Consider the following 22823-nt stretch of genomic DNA (forward strand, 5'->3'; position numbering starts at 1 on the left):
CCTAAAAAGGCCACTGAATATACAAACCCCCAAAAACAAAAAAAGAGAGAGAGATAAGGAAGACAGTCAATGACCCGTTATATTAAAAACAGATAACATTTGTTCGCTGGTGGGGTTACGTGTAGCGTGACATGAACCCAAGATCCCGGTTGAGGCCGTCCTCATGGGTGCGGAACTTGGCTATCAATTTCTGCTCGACGATTTTGCGTTGTCGTGTGTCTCGAAGGCCGCCTTGGAGTAAGCTTACCCGAAGGTCGGTGGCTGAATGTCCATGACTGCTGAAGTGTTCCCCGACAGGGAGAGAACCCTCCTGTTTGGCGATTGTTGCGCGGTGTCCGTTCATCCGTTGTCGCAGCGTCTGCATGGTCTCGCCAATGTATCATGCTCTGGGGCATCCTTTCCTACAACGTATGAGGTAGACAACGTTGGCCGAGTCACAGGAGTATGAACCGTGCACCTGGTGGGTGGTGTCCTCTCGTGTGATGGTGGTATCTGTGTCGATGATCTGGCATGTCTTGCAAAACACCTTCAAAACATCCTACGCACTCTCATCCCACGTACTCCCCGCGTGGGAGACTTCTACTGCCTCCCAAAGATACACAAAGCCAACACACCCGAACGTCCTATCGTATCAGGCAATGGAACCCCGTGTGAGAACCTCTCTGGATACATCGAGGGCATCCTGAAACCCATCGTGCAGGGAACCCCCAGCTTCTGTCGCGACACTACAGACTTTCTACAAAAACTCAGTACCCACGGACCTGTTGAACCAGGAACACTTCTCACCACGATGGACGTCTCGGCACTCTACACCAGTATCCCCCACGATGACGGCATCGCTGCGACAGCATCAATACTCAACACCAACAACAGCCAATCTCCAGACGCCATCCTACAACTCATCCGCTTCATCCTGGATCACAATGTCTTCACCTTCAATAACCAGTTCTTTACCCAAACACACGGAACAGCCATGGGGACCAAATTCGCACCCCAATACGCCAACATTTTCATGCACAAGTTCGAGCACGACTTCTTCACTGCACAGGACCTCCAACCAACACTATACACCAGATACATCGACGACATTTTCTTTCTATGGACCCACGGTGAGGAATCACTAAAGAGACTACACGATAACATCAACAAGTTCCATCCCACCATCAAGCTCACCATGGACTACTCCTCAGAATCAGTTTCTTTCTTGGACACACGAATCTCCATCAAAGACGGGCACCTCAGCACCTCACTCTACCGCAAGCCCACGGACAACCTCACGATGCTCCACTTTTCCAGCTTCCACCCTAACCACGTCAAAGAGGCCATCCCCTATGGACAGGCCCTGCGAATACACAGGGTCTGCTCAGACGAGGAGGAACGCGATGGACACCTACAGACGCTGAAAAACGCCCTAGTAAGAACGGGATATGATGCTCGACTCATCGATCGACAGTTCCGACGGGCCACAGCGAAAAATCACGTAGACCTCCTCAGAAGACTAACACGGGACGCAACCAACAGAGTACCCTTCGTCGTCCAGTACTTCCCCGGAGCGGAGAAACTACGCCATGTTCTCCGCAGCCTTCAACATGTCATCAATGACGACGAACACCTCGCTATGGCCATCCCCACACCTCCACTACTCGCCTTTAAACAGCCACCCAACCTCAAACAAACCATCGTTCGCAGCAAATTACCCAGCCTTCAGGAGAACAGCGTCCACGACACCACACAACCCTGCCACGGTAATCTCTGCAAGACATGCCAGATCATCGACACAGATACCACCATCACACGAGAGGACACCACCCACCAGGTGCACGGTTCATACTCCTGTGACTCGGCCAACGTTGTCTACCTCATACGTTGCAGGAAAGGATGCCCCAGAGCATGGTACATTGGCGAGACCAGGCAGACGCTGTGACAACGGATGAACGGACACCGCGCAACAATCGCCAAACAGGAGGGTTCTCTCCCCGTCGGGGAACACTTCAGAAGTCATGGACATTCAGCCACCGACCTTCGGGTAAGCGTACTCCAAGGCGGCCTTCGAGACACACGACAACGCAAAATCGTCGAGCAGAAATTGATAGCCAAGTTCCGCACCCATGAGGACGGCCTCAACCGGGATCTTGGGTTCATGTCACGCTACACGTAATCCCACCAGCGAACAAATGTTATCTGTTTTTAATATAACGGGTCATTGACTGTCTTCCTTATCTCTCTCTCTCTTTTTTTGTTTTTGGGGGTTTGTATATTCAGTGGCCTTTTTAGGTGACACCTTTCTGTCTGCTCACTGTGATTGCCTTGGCAACGGGCAGTAATCACCAGGCATTGTTCTGTGATTTTAAAATGCGAAGGATTCGAAAATGTTATTTCCACACCGTTCACCTGAGGAAGGAGGAAGCCTCCGAAAGCTTGTGGGATTAAAAATAAAATTGTTGGACTATAACTTGGTGTTGTAAAATTGTTTACAAGTGATAGGGGTGGCAGAGCGGAGGCATAGAAACTCCCAAGTGTGAACAGGGATACTGCTGGAGTTTAAGCAGCTAAATACACAGTCCACCAGCAAAAAACCACTGGTAAGCTTTGTAGTTCTTATTTAGCCAGGATCATCCTGCCATTGGGGCTTATCTGGAGCCAAGTGGGAAGAACATCACTACCACACCATGCCATGCATATACTGATCAAGATGTGGAGATGCCGGTGATGGACTGGGGTTGACAATTGTAAACAATTTTACAACACCAAGTTATAGTCCAGCAATTTTATTTTAAATTCACAAGCTTTCGGAGACTTCCTCCTTCCTCAGGTAATTTACCTGAGGAAGGAGGAAGTCTCCGAAAGCTTGTGAATTTAAAATAAAATTGCTGGACTATAACTTGGTGTTGTAAAATTGTTTACAATTATACTGATCAATCCACTGAGGAGAATTTGTTAAGTTGCTTTCAGGAAGATACAACCTCAGCAGAACAGTGAAAACCAATTAATAATTTGTAATAACCTTTGTTGTTCAATAATGCCTACGAGAGATGTAAGGGTAAATTCAGCACTCCCACACTGCCCTACATCGAGCCATGCTCGGAAGGAACATGAGTTAGAGAATTAAGGCTACTATGTTGTAGTCCTATCTCTGAGCTGCATTCCCTTCGAGTGCAGTTCAATGCTGGGAGCATTGGAGCACTGAATTTACCTAGTACTGTTTTCAAGGAAAAGTGGTTATTGCATGACTTTTCATTTCTTTGGAAGCACACAGTGTAATGTAAATCACGTGTGTGACATTTTTATTGAAAAAGATGTGTGGCTTTTATTCCTACCCAGTAAAAAAGGCATTTAAACTTTTTAATTACATATCTACAACATGAAAGGAAAAACCCACCAAAACGACAAATAAAGAAATAAAAAGAAAAAAAGGTCAGAATCGAGCAGTATACAGCAAAATAACAAAATTGCAATAATAAACTTAAATACAAGCTGGTAACAGCCAAGTTTGAGGCAAACAACAGGAACATCAAAAGATTATTTAGACTAAGATAAGAAGTATTGGGATGAGAGTTTCAACAAGGATTAGGCCAAGGATTTCCATAAGAAGCCTCCTCAGGCCAATACTGGCAGGGGTGGCTGGGGCAGTATCACATGTCATGGAATTTACCCTAGCAAGGACCTTGGGTATGATGTTAAATTCTCCAAAGGATCAGTGCGATGGGGAATGAATATTTGTGACAGACAAATGGATTTCAAAAATCAGAAGGAAATGGGCAAAAAATATATAGAGATGGGGAGAAGGAATAAATACAACCAAGGCAGTGCTTGAGGTGGCCAAAGTACAGTGAGATGGGAGGAAAGAAAGATAGAGAAAACATCAAGCAACAGCAAGACATTGAAAACAGTGTGACTTAGCGCAGCCCACCCCTTCCTTTTGCACAGTATTCCAAAAAGGGTGATCATAGCCTGTATTTTCCACGCTGGCCATCTGTTGTTCCAGTATAAATCGGGCTCTAGATAGTGAAAAAAAGGGTAGGAGTTCCGTCCTGCTGGAACAATGCCCACTTTATGCCATGGCGTATTTTTTGGAGATGGTGAGCTGTGGCAGTGGAAGCAAACAAATGGGTGCTTCATTTAAATATGCATTGGTGGCACATCTATCCTGCATGCCATTTTCTGGTGATCAGGTGTGTAGAACATAAATTCTTAAGGTGTCCAGTGTTGCTAGGGGATCAGCTGTGGCAGTAGTTGATTTGAAGGGCACAGATTAAGTAACTTGAATATTTAATATTTCAGTCATTTTTTTGACTGTTTTTGGCCATTTTTTTCAGTAGGCACGTGGCTTCTTTGTGTCAATTGTTCAATAGTTTTTCCCCCAGCATCATTACTGGCACCGATGGGTTTACTAATGGGACTCACCCTACCTGAGGTTTTCAAAGAAGAAGAGGACCTATGGAGAGATGCCAGGCAGATCGGGCTGCACGAGAGATGCTCTGTGCCCACCTGCCGAGAATCTCATACCCACATCTGGAGACAGAGGTACCCAGACCTCGCTTGGGCAGACATTTAGTGCATACAGAGGCTCCTGTTCCCAAAGGAAACTAACCAGCTAACCTGACAGCACTACACATATAAATGACTCACCCTAATATCGGATGCTTCCTTGGAAGCACATCAATCATAGTATGTCATGTTTAGTGGCACTGCATGAAAGAACGTATGTCTGGGTGATCAACAGGCAGTGTACCCAGATTGGTCACATCTGCCAAGATGCCACCAACCATATCTGCAGGGCCTGGTACATTTACCTGTCACTAACTATAGGGAACTGTCTACACAAGGTCCAGGTCAGCAGGGAAACAGATGCCATCTGCTACAATGACACCAGAAGCTACCATGCAACATAGAGCTGGCATGTTCAGTGCCAGTAATGGCCAGCTCTAGCCTAAACCTTGGCTCCATCTCCAGACATGCTGCAGTGCTAATCACTGGGGATGGTGCTGTGGAGTGCCACCAGAGGCCATGCTCCTCAAAAGTACCACATTCAGCACCACATTTTTTTCCATTCGTTCATGGGATGTAGGCGTCACTGGCAAGGCCAGCATTTATTGCCAATCCCTAATTGTCCTTCAGAAGGTGGTGGTGAGCCGCCTTCTTGAACCGCTGCAGTCCGTGTGGTGAAGGTTCTCCCACAGTGCTACTAGGAAGGGAGTTCCAGGATTTTGACCCAGCGACGATGAAGGAACGGCGATATATTTCCAAGTCGGGATGGTGTGTGACTTGGAGGGGAACATGCAGGTGGTGTTGTTCCCATGCGCCAGCTGCCCTTGTCCTTCTAAGTGATAGAGATCGCGGGTTTGGGAGGTGCTGTCGAAGAAGCCTTGGCGAGTTGCTGCAGTGCATCCTGTGGATGGTACACACTGCAGCCACCGTGCGCGGTGGTGAAGGGAGTGAATGTTTAGGGTGGTGGATGGGGTGCCAATCAAGCGGGCTGCTTTGTCCTGGATGGTGTCGAGCTTCTTGAGTGTTGTTGGAGCTGCACTCATCCAGGCAAGTGGAGAGTATTCCATCACACTCCTGACTTGTGCCTTGTAGATGGTGGAAAGGCTTTGGGGAGTCAGGAGATGAGTCACTCGCCACAGAATACCCAGTCTCTGACCTGCTCTTGTAGCCACTGTATTTATATGGCTGCTCCAGTTAAGTTTCTGGTCAATAGTGACCCCCAGGATGTTGATGGTGGGGGATTCAGCGATGGTAATGCCGTTGAATGTCAAGGGGAGGTGGTTAGACTCTCTCTTGTTGGAGATAGTCATTGCCTGGCACTTGTCTGGTGCAAATGTTACTTGCCACTTATCAGCCCAAGCCTGGATGTTGTCCAGGTCTTGCTGCATGCGGGCATGGACTGCTTCATCATCTGAGGGGTTGCGAATGGAACTGAACACTGTGCAATCATCAGCGAACATCCCCATTTCTGACCTTGTGATGGAGGGAAGGTCATTAATGAAGCAGCTGAAGATGGTTGGGCCTAGGATACTGCCCTGAGGAACTCCTGCAGCAATGTCCTGGAGCTGAGATGATTGGCCTCCAACAACCACTACCATCTTCCTCTGTGCTAGGTATGACTCCAGCCACTGGAGAGTTTTCCCCCTGATTCCCATTGACTTCAATTTTATGAGGGCTCCTTGGTACCACACTCGGTCAAATGCTGCCATGATGTCAAGGGCAGTCACTCTCACCTCACCTCTGGAATTCAGCTCTTTTGTCCATGTTTGGACCAAGGCTGTAATGAGGTCTGGAGCCGAGTGGTCCTGGCGGAACCCAAACTGAGCATCGGTAAGCAGGTTATTGGTGAGTAAGTGCTGCTTGATAGCACTGTCGACAACACCTTCCATCACTTTGCTGATGATTGAGAGTAGACTGATGGGGCGGTAATTGGCCGAATTGGAATTGTCCTGCTTTTTGTGGACAGGACATACCTGGGCAATTTTCCACATTGCCGGTTAGATGCCAGTGTTGTAGCTGTACTGGAACAGTTTGGCTAGAGGCGCAGCTAGTTCTGGAGCACAAGTCTTCAGCAATACAGCTGGGATGTTGTCGGGGCCATAGCTTTTGCTGTATCCAGTGCACTCAGCCGTTTCTTGATATCATGTGGAGTGAATTGAATTGGCTTGGCTTCTGTGATGGTGGCGATATCGGGAGGAGGCTGAGATGGATCATCCACTCGACACTTCTGGCTGAAAATGGTTGCAAACGCTTCAGCCTTGTCCTTTGCACTCACGTGCTGGACTCTGCCATCATTGAGGATGGGGATGTTTACTGAGCCTCCTCCTCCCGTTAGTTGTTTAATTGTCCACTACCATTCACAACTGGATGTGGCAGGACTGCAGAGCTTTGATCTGATCTGTTGGTTGTGGAATCGCTTAGCTCTGTCTATAGCATGTTGCTTCCGCTGTTTAGCATGCATGTAGTCCTATGTTGTAGCTTCATCAGGTTCGCATCTCATTTTTCGGTACACCTGGTGCTGCTCCTGGCATGCTCTTCTGCACTCCTCATTGAACCAGGGTTGATCCCCTGGCTTGTTGGTAATGGTAGAGTGAGGAATATGAGGTTACAGATTGTGTTGGAATACAATTCTGCTGCTGCTGATGGCCCACAGCGCCTTGTGGATGCCCAGTTTTGAGCTGCTAGATCTGTTCTGAAACTATCCCATTTAGCACGGTGGTAGTGCCACACAACACGTTGGATGGTATCATAGAATCATAGAATCATAGAATCATAGAAGTTACAACATGGAAACAGGCCCTTCGGCCCAACATGTCCATGTCGCCCAGTTTATACCACTAAGCTAGTCCCAATTGCCTGCACTTGGCCCATATCCCTCGATACCCATCTTCCCCATGTAACTGTCCAAATGCTTTTTAAAAGACAAAATTGTACCCGCCTCTACTACTGCCTCTGGCAGCTCGTTCCAGACACTCACCACCCTTTGAGTGAAAAAATTGCCCCTCTGGATCCTTTTGTATCTCTCCCCTCTCACCTTAAATCTGTGCCCCCTCGTTATAGACTCCCCTACCTTTGGGAAAAGATTTTGACTATCGACCTTATCTATGCCCCTCATTATTTTATAGACTTCTATAAGATCACCCCTTAACCTCCTACTCTCCAGGGAATAAAGTCCCAGTCTGTTTAACCTCTCCCTGTAAGTCAAACCATCAAGTCCCGGTAGCATCCTAGTAAATCTTTTCTGCACTCTTTCTAGTTTAATAATATCCTTTCTATAATAGGGTGACCAGAACTGTACACAGTACTCCAAGTATGGCCTCACCAATGCCCTGTACAACTTCAACAAGACATCCCAACTCCTGCATTCAATGTTCTGACCAATGAAACCAAGCATGCTGAATGCCTTCTTCACCACCCTATCCACCTGTGACTCCACTTTCAAGGAGCTATGAATCTGTACTCCTAGATCTCTTTGTTCCATGAACCTCCCCAACGCCCTACCATTAACGGAGTAGGTCCTGGCCCGATTCGATCTACCAAAATGCATCACCTCACATTTATCTAAATTAAACTCCATCTGCCATTCATCGGCCCACTGGCCCAATTTATCAAGATCCCGTTGCAATCCTAGATAACCTTCTTCACTGTCCACAATGCCACCAATCTTGGTGTCATCTGCAAACTTACTAACCATGCCTCCTAAATTCTCATCCAAATCATTAATATAAATAACAAATAACAGCGGACCCAGCACCGATCCCTGAGGCACACCGCTGGACACAGGCATCCAGTTTGAAAAACAACCCTCGACAACCACCCTCTGTCTTCTGTCGTCAAGCCAATTTTGTATCCAATTGGCTACCTCACCTTGGATCCCATGAGATTTAACCTTATGTAACAACCTACCATGCGGTACCTTGTCAAATGCTTTGCTGAAGTCCATGTAGACCACGTCTACTGCACAGCCCTCATCTATCTTCTTGGTTACCCCTTCAAAAAACTCAATCAAATTCGTGAGACATGATTTTCCTCTCACAAAACCATGCTGACTGTTCCTAATTAGTCCCTGCCTCTCCAAATGCCTGTAGATCCTGTCCCTCAGAATACCCTCTAATAACTTACCCACTACAGATGTCAGGCTCACTGGTCTGTAGTTCCCAGGCTTTTCCCTGCCGCCCTTCTTAAACAAAGGCACAACATTTGCTACCCTCCAATCTTCAGGCACCTCACCTGTAGCGGTGGATGATTCAAATATCTCTGCTAGGGGACCCGCAATTTCCTCCCTAACCTCCCATAACGTCCTGGGATACATTTCATCAGGTCCCGGAGATTTATCTACCTTGATGCGCGTTAAGACTTCCAGCACCTCCCTCTCTGTAATATGTACACTCCTCAAGACATCACTATTTATTTCCCCAAGTTCCCTAACATCCATGCCTTTCTCAACCGTAAATACCGATGTGAAATATTCATTCAGGATCTCACCCATCTCTTGTGGTTCCGCACATAGATGACCTTGTTGATCCTTAAGAGGCCCTACTCTCTCCCTAGTTACCCTTTTGCCCTTTATGTATTTGTAGAAGCTCTTTGGATTCACCTTTGCCTGATCTGCCAAAGCAATCTCATATCCCCTTTTTGCCCTCCTCAGTACGAAGACGGGACTTCGTCTCCACGAGGACTGTGCGGTGGTCACTCCTACCAATACTGTCATGGACAGATGCATCTGCAGGTAGATTGGTGAGGACGAGTTCAAGAAAGTTTTTCCCTCATGTTGGTTCACTCACCACCTGCCGCAGGCCCAGTCTGGCAGCTATATCCTTCAGGACTTGGCCAGCTCGGTCAGTAATGGTGCTACCAGGCCACTCTTGGTGATGGACATTGAAATCCCCCACCCAGAGTACATTCTGTGCCCTTGCTACCCTCAGTGCTTCCTCCAAGTGATGTTCAACATGGAGGGTGGTAGGTGGTAATCAGCAGGAGGTTTCCTTGCCCATATTTGATCTGATGCCATGAGATTTCATGGAGTCAGGAGTCAATGTTGAGGACCCCCAGGTCCACTCTCCCCTGACTGTATATCACTGTACTGCCAGCTCTGGTGGGCCTGTCCTATCGGTGGGACAGGACATACCCAGGGATAGTGATGGAAAAGTGTGGGACGTTGGCAGAAAGGTATGATTCTGTGAGTATGGCTATGTCAGGCTGTTGCTTGACTAGTTTGTGGGACAGCTCTCCCAATTTTGGCACAAGTCCCCAGATGTTAGTGAGGAGGACTTTGCAGGGTCGACTGGGCTTGCTTTGTCTTTGTCATGTCCGGTGCCTAGTGGTCCGATGCCGGGTGGTCCGTCTGGTTTTATTCTTATGACTTTTTTTAGTGAGATTGTACAACTGAGTGGCTTTCTGGGCCATTTCAGAGGGCAATTAAGAAACAACCGCATTGCTGTGGGTCTGGAGTCACATATAGGCCGGACCGGGTAAGGATGGCAGGTTTCCTTCCCTAAAGGACATTAGTGAACCAGATGGGTTTTTACGACAATCCGGTAGTTTCATGGCCACCATTACTGATACTATTATTTTAATTCCAGATTTTATTTAGTAACCAAAAAATGGGGGTCAGGTGCTGGGCTACTGCATCATTAACTTGAAGGCTCATGCCTGCACCTTGGGTTTCCTTTCCCTTCATTTTGTCTGTCACGTCTTAGTCACCTGTCCCTTCAGCCCTGGCGTAGGCTGCTAAAGGGTTGAGATGCCTTCTGAGCCTTTTCAAAGGCTTTCAGAATTTTTGTTCCATATTCTACAATTCCCTTTAATTGTCCTCTTCCCTTTAAATTTCATTTCACGCAGTTGTCCTCTCTCATCATGAGTGTGTTCCCTTCACCCTAAGATATGCTAATGTGTTGACCTTGCTAAATCGAGTGCAAACAGCACACTTCCACTTGTGTCTGTTTAAAACTCACCACTAGTCATTCGAGTCTAAACTGCACCCGTAGTACAAAAGCTGGATTGATACTTGAATAAATTTAGCCTGAGATAGTTGAAGTGAATACATAATTGAGCCATTTTCCATAAATCACCTCTTCATAGCTGAGTGAGATGACATCTTCCAGAAAACTGGAAGGCAACATACAATGCAAACAGAGGATTGATTGAGTGTCCCATAGCATAATCCAATGGGATCTCCAAAGACACAAAGCAGTGGGTTTGATTCAATACAGAAACCTGTGATGGACTTTGCTTCTTCAGAAAACATGCAGCTGTAAGCTGATGATTCATTTTTTTGTTTTTTTAAGCTAGATATTCTCTTTGGGTTCAGCAACGCTGGCCTCTCCCGTAAGCAGACCTCACATCTCCTATAGCTTACTGGAGTATACCCCGTGTAATCACATGATCACTTTTACTTTGGAAGAGAGAAAAATAATTCTATTTCAGACCATGACTCAGGCTATAAAACAACAGATGAATTTAACATTAAACAGCAAATAAATAGTACTCAGTGTTTTACAGTAACTACAAATTTTATTATTCTTCTCAAAATGTCAAAACAACAAAGGTGCTTATTCTGTGCTAACCCCCAACATAAAACCAATCCTCGAAACATCAAAATACTCTCATCTGTTCCAACAAAAATGTGGTTAGACCGCACCTGGAGTACTGTGAGCAGTTCTGGGCACCGCACCTTCGGAAGGACATATTGGCCTTGGAGGGAGTGCAGCGTAGGTTTACTAGAATGATACCCGGACTTCACGGGTTAAGTTACGAGGAGAGATTAGGAGTAGGGGGCACAGTCTAAAAATTAGAGCCAGACCTTTCAGGAGTGAGATTAGAAAACATTTCTACACACAAATGGTTGTAGAAGTTTGGAACTCTCTTCCGCAAATGGCAATTGATACTAGCTCAATTGCTAAATTTAAATCTGAGATAGATAGCTTTTTGGCAACCAAAGGTATTAAGGGATATGGGCCAAAGGCAGGTATATGGAGTTAGATCACAGATCAGCCATGATCTTATCAAATGCCGGAGCAGGCACGAGGGGCTGAATGGCCTACTCTTGTTCCTATAAAAATGGGTGGTCTTTGTAATGGAGAACATTATGGGGTCGAAAGCTGAGAGCAGGGTTGAGCAGGATTGCAAGCAATCTTATTCAACCTGAAACAGTGGCCAGGGAGGGGAATGCACCCCACGTCCTAATGTAATTAATCTAATACTTGTTTTGCAAATTCTAACATTCTATCCAATGGAGAGTCATAATGCTCAATACACTGCAGCCCATGGGAAGGATAGCTGGAAGCTGGGGACTAAAAATATATAAAAGATCATCGTGTACATGGACATTTTATGTTGTTCACACACCATTCCAATGCCTCACCTGTCCAAAGGAGCATGAATGCTGATAGCCAGTGGTTCAGTCGCTAAAGCAAAAAGCAGAGAAAAAGAGGAGCATACTTGCCAAGTGTCTCAGTACAGTTAAAATGAAGAAGAATCAATCCCATGGAAGACAATTTTAAAATAGAGGTGTCACTTGTAACTTTGAAGTGACTTAAATCTTCAGTCTCTCAAGGCCAAGAGATGTAGACTTGACCGTATCTGGGGTACAACTGGTTTAGCCATTCATCAACAGATCTGGCTGGACCACATCAAGCACTATCGCGCCTCACTCTCCTCTGCCAAAACTGCACAGCCTTGCTTCTCCCTATCTCTGTAACTTTCTGCAGCCCTACAAGCCCCCAGAACTCTCTGTTGCCCTGACTCTGGCCTCTTGTACATCCCCCCTCCCTTTGCTCCACCATTGGCAATCATGCCCCATGATCTGGAATTTCCTTCCTAAACCCCTCCACCTCCCTCTCCTTCAACACCTTCCTTAAAACCAATCTTTTTGAGCAAGCTTTTGGTCACCACTCCTAATATCTCCTTCCATCGCTTGGTGTCCATTTTTGATTACGCCTCTGTGAAGCGTTTTGACATGTTTTTCTATGTTGAAGGCACTATATAAATGCAAGTTTTGTTGCTTTTGTTAAGCAAGAACTTAGGCCAGGAATTTCCTTGGAGCTGCTCTTGCTCTGCCACCATATCTTCTCTGGAAGGGCAGTGAAAACCCTGTTTATGAGAATAAATTACGTTTCCGTCACACATCCGATGAAGTTACACCAATGGAGTGGGAGCAGCTCTGAGAAAATTTTGTGCCTTAGTTCTGGATGAAAAGTAACCAGCTAAGCAGATTCTGTTGGCTTGGTGAAGTCAGTATTCTAATTACTTTGGATTTGTTTGTGTCTTTCTAGGTCAATGTGTATTTCGTGTTCTGCTTTTTAGCAAAGAACAGACGTTTGATTCAGTGAGATTAGTGAACTGCAGCAAAAACAGCAGTAACTATTGGCTGGTGCAGGGAGAGAGTGGTCACTCCATCAAAGCTACAATTTCAACTAAAGATGAAGGATCTATCGGCAGTGGCGTGGATGTGGCAATGTATAATACTTGGTTCCCAGAACCTAAACAAACTGTTAGTAAGTACGTGTCATTCAGAGAAACTTCGCAATAGATGAATTTGAAAATAGTTGTGCATTCTTTGTTTTACAGACTATGATATTTATCCCATATAATTTATGTCATGGTTGTCTATTTTAATGTACAACTAAGTTTAAAAACCCTCAGAAGGGATCGATTACCTCCGATTGATAGCTCTTCTTTCTCTTCAAGGAAAATTTTAAGTCATCTTCAGCCTCTGTTTTCCCAATCGGAGCAGCACCCCACAATTTGGGACGTGATGAATGCTGAGGTGTTGGCGGTCAAAAGTTCCGCCCCACCACATGTCTGGTAGTGGATCAGGGATGCTGGAATTTTGACTCTTATGAATTTGCGCCTCTAAAAGGAAAAAACTTTATTATAACAAAAGCTTACATATCATAGACATACTTGCAGGTCAAATTGCAACATTTGTGTTGAGATTTAAGAGAATAATTTATGATGTACCCACCATATGTGTGCAACCATCGCATGGAGGGGAATGCCATAAATTCCTGAGACTAAGTCATGTCTCTATTCCATGCCAAGATGTGGCAGGTCAGTTTTTCTGACTGCACTGTGCTGGGATGGTTGGAGGCTGTCGTTCCTGGCAAGCGAGAGACTCATTAAACTTTCAAATTATGATAAGTTAGCAGGCCCGCAATTTCCTGAGCTTTGCCTCTAGGCCTCAAGAAGAATGGTTGTAGAAGTTGCAGTAAAACTATGATATGCTGGTTTGGGATTATTTGTCAGATAATTTCTATTAGGTAAGGGTATAAGGGATATGGAGGTAAAGTGGGTAAATGAAGTTGAGGTACAAATCAGCCATGATCTGATTGAATGGCGGAGCAGGCTCGAGGGGCTGAATGGCCTACTTCTATTCCTATGATCATAATTAGCAGCATTTAAATTTAGACATTGAGTATGCAGATTGCTTAGTCGAGAGGGTTAACTGACGGAATGAATAACAGAGGTTACAAAGGCAGATCAGTTATGTCACAGTAATTCAGCATTAACTAACTTGCTGATTATTTAATTTGACAGTTGAGATCAGTGTCTGAGATTAATTTATGATTAGACTCCTTGGATAGTTAACAAGTTAACAGCATTAGACAGGCAGTCTGTTGGATAGATTAAAGTTTATATACTTGTAGTTAGCAATGTTTCCAGAACTTACACAACCTCATTGTTATGAGTTGGTGTAGTGGAGCGGGTTGCCTTGCCTTCCTCTAGGATGATGGAATGAACCTCCTGAGACATCACTGTGATGAATCTCCATCGTAGAGGTGACATCAATCTTGGATCCTTTGCTCTTGGGTAAAATCACTTTATGTGTATTTGGACTAGCTGGATTAGATCTCTCTTGCCTTGATCTTGGCGAAACTTGTACATCTAACTGACACACATATCTCTGCCTGTATGTAGCAGGAACAGCTGTAAATGTTTAACTTCTGTAATCTCTCTCTATTCTGTCGGAGGATGACTGCTGAATTGCCCGAAATGCACTTTCTGCCTTCTACACAGACACCCTTCTACATAGACTAGGCAAAGAACACCCAGAATATAGTACTTATCAACAACAACAAAAACTTGAACATATATAGTACCTTTAACATAGAAAAAGCAGCCAGGGCGCTTAGTACTAATTTTTTAAAATATTTGTTCCTGGGATGTGGGCGTCGCTGGCAAGGCCAGCATTTATTGTCCATCCCTAATACTACCACGTAAAACTTAAACCTGCCTAAAACTTCTACTACTATAATTTCTACTAACTACAAAAACTTCTACCACTGCTCATTTTTTGCATCAAAATACCATCTTATATCCTTGATTTTCAAAGAAAGCCCCAAAATGTTATCATTAACCAATCTGACTGACACATGGATTGGAAGAGTTAACCCCTATGTGTGTCAACCACCTCAAACAGCCGTGTTAGTGCCCATGATAACCTCAGGTTAATGAAGCATCAGAATCCATTCATGCTAGATGGCACTTTCCCTCCCTAAACTTCTCAGTTTCTTTTTAGCAAAGAGCCTTACAAACTTTCAGATAAAGTGACATTTTTATCTCTTAACAAGCGATCTTTGAACCTATGGCATTAATGGCTATGCCTCGCAGTTCTTGTAATGAATGCTCTGTTTACATAAACATTTATGGTTTTAATTAGCATTTTTTTTTCAGTTTCCCAGAGTTCAATCTAACTACTGACTCCAGTTTGACGACACAATTAAGGCAATTCTTAGGATAATTTTCCTTAAAGATTGCTGAAACTCCATTTTGAGAAGACATTGAAGGCAATTCATAGGGCATTTTTCCTACTATATATAATAAAAGACAAGTGCCCATCCCGTAGACTAACCTGGGTACCAGTAAGTGACTATGCATTATGTAGTAAGGTTTTATTACAATGACTTGAGATATGATTCCTTCGGAAGATGTGACGCAGTTTTCAGTTGTATATTGCATCTTGAATGCACACTCTGCTGAGATATGGGTATATAGGAGATGCAATGAAATAGCTGTACATTTGTGTCAGGGCTTGGTGTGGGTGAGCAATAAATGTGACAGGTTGACAGACTTTGTGAAATGCAGTCTTGGGCCATCAGTCCAAAACATTATACTGTTGGGTAGTTTTACCTTGCTGTATTGCCTAGAGTGCCACCTTCTCTTTCATCTATCCTGCAGGTAATGTACACAGTGTTGAGCAAGTCTACCACATTCTGCCAGGCATGATGCACAGCTCTGGGGTGTGTGCACTGGAATGCCAAACATGGCAACCCTCCTCATACCCAACTCTTGCAGCAAGCAGCACCTCCACTTTGCCAGCCATGGAATGTGGGATGGGTGCTGCAGCACTTTTTTACTATCCGGCTGACACTGATTTACATAGAATCTATGGAATGGAAATAGGCCATTCATCCCTACTGATCTATGCCAGTGTTTATACTCCACATGAGCCTCCTCCCTCTCTAATTACCTCTTCCCACCTAACCATGTATCCCTCTATTCCCTTCTCCTTCATGTATATGTCAAGCCTCCCCTGAAATGTTTTCAGCTCCTTTCATTTCATTTTTAGGTAACATTTCTTCTCCCTCCCCCATCCCCCATCCCCTTCACCCTTGGTAAAGTCTGCTAAAGGGTTGAAATGTATTTTGAGTCTTTCTATTGACCTTAAAAAATATTTTGGCCCCATACTCAGCTTTAAATTTCAGTGTCAGTGTGATTTAGGAGTTGTCCCCCCCACCCTCCCACCACTAGCTTACTATGTGAGAAGGCATTAGCACTATTGCAAATGAGTGGGCCCCAGAAAATTTGGGCAGTCAGCTCACTGCATAGTTGATGAGCTTTGCACTCGCAGCTAGGCATTCCCACCCTCACTTGGCTGCAAAATTGAAATCGGCTTCTTAGTTCCATTATAAGTGGTCATGCAGTTTTAATTGTTTTGGCACTAATGCAAACTGTATACAACCATCCAAATCGGCCAGAGATGCTTGCATCCCATCTGTCTGAATGCAGCCAAGATATCTCCAGCAATAGCTTCTCTACCCACCCACCCCACCTCCCCCACCCCCCCCCCCAACCCAAGAAGAGGCTTGACCAAAAGCTTGGCCGAAGAAATGGATTTTAAGGAGATTCAGAAAGTAGAGAGGTAGAGAGATGGAGGGGTTTAGGGAGGGAATTCCAGAGAGTGAAACCCAGGCAGCTGAAGTCACTGAAACCAATTGGTGGGCGAAGGAACGAGCAGCCAGTTTCAAGGGGATGCAATACTGGAGGAGGTTACATAGATATGGAGGGATGAAGCCAGGCAGGTAAAGACAAGGATGAAGATTTTAAATTTGAGATGGGGATGGGGAACAAATATAGACCAGCAAGGATGGGGGAGGTTAAATGGCAAACAGGACTCGATGTGTTAGGTATGAGGATGGGAACTGATAAGCAGAGCATTAGAGTAGTCAAGTCTGGAGGTGACAAAAGTCTGTATGAGGTCCGAATGCAGACAGCCCAGTAAACATGGTTACATGCGGCCTAACCAATGGTCTTTAAAAGACTACGGCAGGCCGCCACCAAAAAGATAAGTTTGTTGAAAAATATTTACCTGAATGTGGAGGCAGGAGGCACAGGAGCACTCCTCCCGGCTGCACTGCAGTGCTGAAGACCGTTGTTGACTTCCGCTCGGCCCCGTACCAATCGCCTTCCCCCTTCTCCAGATCGCCCCCTTCCTTCTTGATCGCAGCCCCCTCTCTCGATCGCTACCCTCTCCCGATCGCCTCCCTCCCTCCCAATCGCCTACCTTCCTCCCGATCGCCTTCTCCCCCTCCCAGGACCGACCTGAGGGCCTGCGATGCCGTGGCCCAAAATCCAATGTCGATTTGCCGGCGAGCTGCCTGGGAATTCCCATTATGCATCCACAGCTCGACAGTCACAGTTAAGTGTAGTCCGAAGCTCAATATCGCTTGTGCCTCGGACCCACCGTTTTGGCGCAGGGATTGTTCCCTGTGCCCAGTTTGCACCGGCAACCTGGCGCAAACCAATTTCTAGACCGGTAACATTTTTCAAAAGCTAGTAGAAAAGGATAACATTTAAGTGAATATTGAAACATTTGGTGAACCCTCTGATCATTTTTCCATTGTTTTCCTTTTGCTCATTTTGCTAATCTCTATGCATTGTGACAGGTTGACTCAATAGCTTCTATGTTTAATTAGCTTCTGTGTTAACTGTGTTATATTAAACAGTTTTCTAATTGTACGTTGAACAGTTATTCTCTTATTAGACATTAATTGTTCCAGAGATCAGCTGTAGCCTTTGATCTTCAAGTGATGTCTTGATGCTTTTGATTAAAATAGGGAAAACTATTAATGTAAACATAGAACAGAAATACTAGTCAAAACCACATTTTTGTGCATTGTAATATTTTAACAAAAGTTTGATATCAAGCAATTAACTACTTACTGCTAGCCGGTTGTTAGAACACATCCAGTGTTAAAAAATTAATTAATGCTCTAGGCTAGATATTAGACTTCTCTCTGTAGGAAATACAAATTGCTTTGGAGCCTGGAATTTTCTTTCATTTTCTCTCTCACTTGATTACTGTTGGCCTAGCCACCATTGTTTCATTTTAAGTCACTCACTACTGTTGCACTTCCTACTTTCAGCAAACAGAAACTTTCCTTATAAGTTCATCTCTATGAACTTTCTATGACCCCAATTGGAGTTGATTCTTGATGAGTCACCGGGAGGTTCACTTCTGTACATGGAAACATTCTAACAGGTCGTATGGATCATGTGACACTGCTGGATGGCTGGGGTGGATCCGAGTCAAATCCTCTGCTGCTTCAGCTAACAGACTAACTGATGGGTTGCTGACTTGGTTTTAAGCAATGCCGTGACTGACTACTTGAGTTCTACCCATATTTAATGCTTTGTGAGGGAGAGGGGCTGTCTACGGTTTTGTTGTTCAATACCGGGGGGAAAGTTGGGTTTCCTTTCCATGTAGGGGAGTGTTGATTTCATCTCAGTGAGGGACGCAGTTGCATCTTACTTTCTACTCAGCTGAGGGAGGAGTTACCATCATTTCTACTGTGTTGGTGGAGGGGTTGCAATAGATGTTTGTTTTCTTCCTCTACAGCTCACACACCATTCTGTTGAGATTTACAAAGCTTTTCTCGTGCTCCAGTACGAAGGCCACTTGCCGGCTGTTTCATTTTGTTCAGTAGGGGATGTCCGCGATTCATGCTTTCTGGGGTGGGGGATTGGGATCCTTGCTCAGCAGGGTAGGTGAGAGCTGTTGCATCTTGCTCAACGGTGGGGGAGGGCACGATTATTGCTCAGCAGGGAGGCGGGGGTGAAATCTGTGAATCTTACTGGGGGAGCATGTTTCTTGCTTTCAATGGGATGAAAATCAGGCTGGTTTTAAACAGGTGGGCGACCAAGCAGTAAAGGTAAAAATAACTCCCACTGATTTTAATACCGAATAGATACTTGTGCTTGAAATTGGATGACATGCAATTTTAGTCCTGGTAATGACATTCTATTTAAATATATTAACGAGGCCGTGTGGCTCAAATTTTAACTGATTTTTACATTTAACGGCTGCGGACCGGGTTTTCCAGGGCTCGGGAAACCCGACAGCTAAAGGGAGGCGTGAACGTCCGAATCCAGCAAGTAAGTGCTTTTCCAGCACTGCTTGTGAGCCAGGTGGAGCAGGTGTGCTTCTGCCCCGGACTGTTAATTTTTTTTTTCTTTTTAGGCCCCCCTTTTACAAGAAGTTGGGGGGGGGGTGGTTAGGGTGTGGTCATGTGCAGTAAACTAAAAAAAAACAAAGTAAGTGTCAAATTATAATTTTATTATCTCGGTCCAGGATGCACTCCAGTCCCTGCGGTGCCCACTGGTCGCGGAAAGCCTCAAGCGTACCGGCAGACACCGCGTGCTCCCTCTCCAGGGCCACCCGGGCGCGGAGAATTCAGCGGACGAGAGGCAGACAGTCGGAGCGACCGCCCCCCCGGGTCATGTCTAATCTGGACCTGTGGATAGACACCTTGGCCAGGCCCTGGAGCAGGCCCACGAGGACGTCCACCGACCTGCCCGCTCCACCGCCCCCCCCATCACCGGGCGGCCAAAGATCAGGAGCGTGGGACTGAAGTGCAGGCAGAACTTGAGGAGCAACCCCCTTAAATAGTAGAACAGGGGCTGCAGCCTCCCACACTCTGTGAATAAATGAAACACGGACTCATCCAGGGCACAGAAATTGCAGGCGGCCTGGGAGTCCGTGAAATGGCGTAAACGCCTGTTGGTCGCGACTGCTCCGTGCAACACTCTCCACCCCAGATCCCCATTGGCACACGGGAGGATCCCCGAGTTGAGAGCCCTCCACTTGGGACCCCTGCCTCCGCCGGAGGGCAGGATGGTATGCCAGGGCGTGTCTGGGCGAGAGATGAGGGCGAGGAAGTGGAGAGTGTGCAGGAGCAGCCCATACAGGAAATCCCTCCATGCAGAGTGAAATGGCACGGAGCGAATTTCTGAGAGATGGCTCAAGTTGTGAGGCACAGCCCTCTGAGGGAGGCTTCGGGACCTGACGCCGATAAGGAATTCCGTCCGAACGGGGATCAGATCGGACGGGATGGCTCCACACGCTTGAGCCTCCTCCACACACCGAGTGGAGTCAGGGCCGAGTGCCACTTTCAACGCCCGGATGGCGGCGGCCACGTCCCAGACGTGGCGCAAGGACATCCGTGCGGCCAGTGTCCCCGGCGCCTTCCAGCCCGTCCCTCCGCCATCCAGGACGTCCCTGACTCTGGTTACCTTACCGGCCAGGGCCCTCTCCTCCGCCAGCCGTGTGCCGCCGAAGCCAACACCGCAGAGGAACGGATTCCTGAGCAGCGGCTCCTGCAGGACGGCCGCCACCCCTGACGGGGGAGAGCACTGGCAGGAGGCAACCATATTCCAGACCCTGATCAGATCCAGGTAAAAGACAGGCAGCTCCCGCAAAGACGCACGGCCGCCCGGCAACGTGATAAACAGGAGCTGCGTGTCGTAGTTCAGGCTGTGCAGCTGGCGGAAGAAATATGTCACCAGCTCACACCATCTAGGAGGATCCTCAACGTACAGGTATCGCTCCAGGGTCTGAAGGCGGAAAGTCGCCACCTCCGGACTGTTAATTGTATCCATACGATTTATATCAATTAGTGTTAATTGTATTCAGGTGGTGCGTATCAACTGGGGACTCTCTTGTATCCATTTATATGAGAGCTTATCTGGGGTGTGGAGTGGGTAATATGGATCTCTGTGAATAAAGGCTTGGCAGCAACTGAAGACCAGGCTCCAGTATTCTATCCTTCACTACCTGGCTATCCAGTTTAGAACATGGTTGTAGAGAATGGTTGCTTAAAGGTGGAGGTTGGAAACTATGATTTTTTTTGGACATAAAAAAAACTTTAAAGCCTAGAGGCCATTGTGAAAAATGGCAGAAAGCAAGTTTAAATCGTCAAGGTACAATTTCCCTCCGATGTTCTCAGAGTTTGAACAGTATGACCAGTGGAAGAACAAGGTTGATATGTGGACATAGGTTACTACTCTGTCAAAGGGAAAACAAGGCATGGCCTTGGTGTTGTTGCTTCCTGAACGAAGTAAAATCAGAAGTAAGATACTTTCTGGGATGGATGCAGATCTTTTGGATGATGATGAAGTTTTTACCTTTCTAATGGAATTTCTGGAGCAAATCTACAAGAGGACCTGTGAAGTGCCTCTGAGGCCTGGTCAGTATTTGCTAGATTTCAGAAAATGGACGGTCATTCAATGGAAGAGTGTATCATGGACTTTAACAGATTGTACAAAAGGTTGACACAGTTCAAATTAGGAATCCCTCGATTGGTACTAGCGTTTTAAATTACTAGATTGTGCTAAGGTGTCTCATATGGACAGGCAACTGGTCCTAACTGCCATCCAGTTCTCGGAAAAGGAGACTGTTGGATCTAATGTCTGCTGCCTTAAAAAAAATTCCTGGGGAAACAGTCATTCCCTTCAGCCTTCATGGAACAAGCAAGGCCTTCTGCTGTGACACAAAGAATAGAAGATTTGATGGTTACCAGATTTTGAAATATTCCATATAGTAAATGCAGGCACCAGACCAGGTTTCAAAACTTTCAAGAGACCAGTTGCAGGCGTCAATATGTCGGAAGGATTAAAGACAGCCAGATTGGTGATGAAAGCAGGTATAGCAAATCCAGTTTATCAACAGGATACAAAATTGGGACAGTAATAACGGGCAATTGAGTTCCAGGAATGCACAAGGAAAAATCAGTAGATGCTTTAGATGTGACTCTAAGTATCATTATGAGGCGAATTGCCCAGAGCGAAAATGCAGGGTCTTTGAAATGATGCATGAAGAAAGTAGTTCTGAGGAAGAGGATAAAGATAACGATGAACATGAACAGATTATACTGGTCACAAGGAGTTTTAATCCTGTGATGAATGCATTAGTCGCGGACTCTTTTAATTGTGCGGTGTTAGATAGTGCATGTACTTCAACTGTATGCAGGGTAGATTGGTTAAAATGTTATCATGATTCACTGAGCAGTGAGGATCGATGCAAGGTTAAGGAATATAAAAGTTCTACATGTTTTAGGTTTGGAGATGACAACACCTTGAGGTCACTCAAGAGAGTGATAATTCCATGTATGATAAAATGGCTTACTCCAGCTATCAGTAGGGATGTAGTCTCTAGTGAGATACCTATGCTTTTGGGTAAACCTTCCATGAAAAAGGCAAAAATGAAACTTGACATGGAACACGATGAGGCAATCATTTTTGGGAAATCGGTTGATTTACAGTTTACTCAGTCAGGGCATTATTGTATCCCCTAAATAAAGCCTGATGTTTCTCATCAGCATGCTAGACAAATATTAATGGCATCAGGCGATAAGGATAAGAGAGATAAAAAACAAATTGTTTAAAGTTACATAGACAATTTGCCCACCCTATTGTCAATGTTTAAAAATCCTGCTAAAAGATGCAGGGGTAATTGATGAGGAATATACAAGGCTTATAGAAGAGATTAGTGAGAACTGTGAAACCTGTAAGAAGTATAGATGTCCTATTGTAAGTGTTCCATTAGCACGTGACTTTAACAAGGTAGTTGCCATGGATCTAAAGGAATGGGACAAAGACAGAAATGTTTTCATCTTATTGACCTGCCTACGAGATTTAGTATTTCTACACTAATATATAGTAAGGAGAAGAAGGTTATTCTAGATAAAATTATGGAAAATGGATAGGGAATGGACTTGGGACATCAGCAAGGTTTTTGACCGATAAAGGAGGTGAATTCGCTAACACGTGCTCAGAGA

General features: G+C 45.5%; 1 protein-coding gene across 3 annotated transcripts in view; it reads left to right on the forward strand.

The window, feature by feature from the left end:
* LOC137326970 (suppressor of tumorigenicity 14 protein homolog) overlaps nucleotides 1-22823 on the forward strand; it is a 90955-nt gene that overhangs the window by 37731 nt on the left and 30401 nt on the right. For all 3 annotated transcript variants that reach the window (XM_067992344.1, XM_067992346.1, XM_067992345.1), the window contains exon 7: nucleotides 12762-12987. In XM_067992344.1, coding sequence (XP_067848445.1) covers nucleotides 12762-12987 — 226 coding nt within the window. The remainder of the gene's footprint in view (nucleotides 1-12761; nucleotides 12988-22823) is intronic.

Source organism: Heptranchias perlo, chromosome 11 (assembly GCF_035084215.1).
Source record: "Heptranchias perlo isolate sHepPer1 chromosome 11, sHepPer1.hap1, whole genome shotgun sequence".
NCBI lineage: Eukaryota > Metazoa > Chordata > Chondrichthyes > Hexanchiformes > Hexanchidae > Heptranchias > Heptranchias perlo.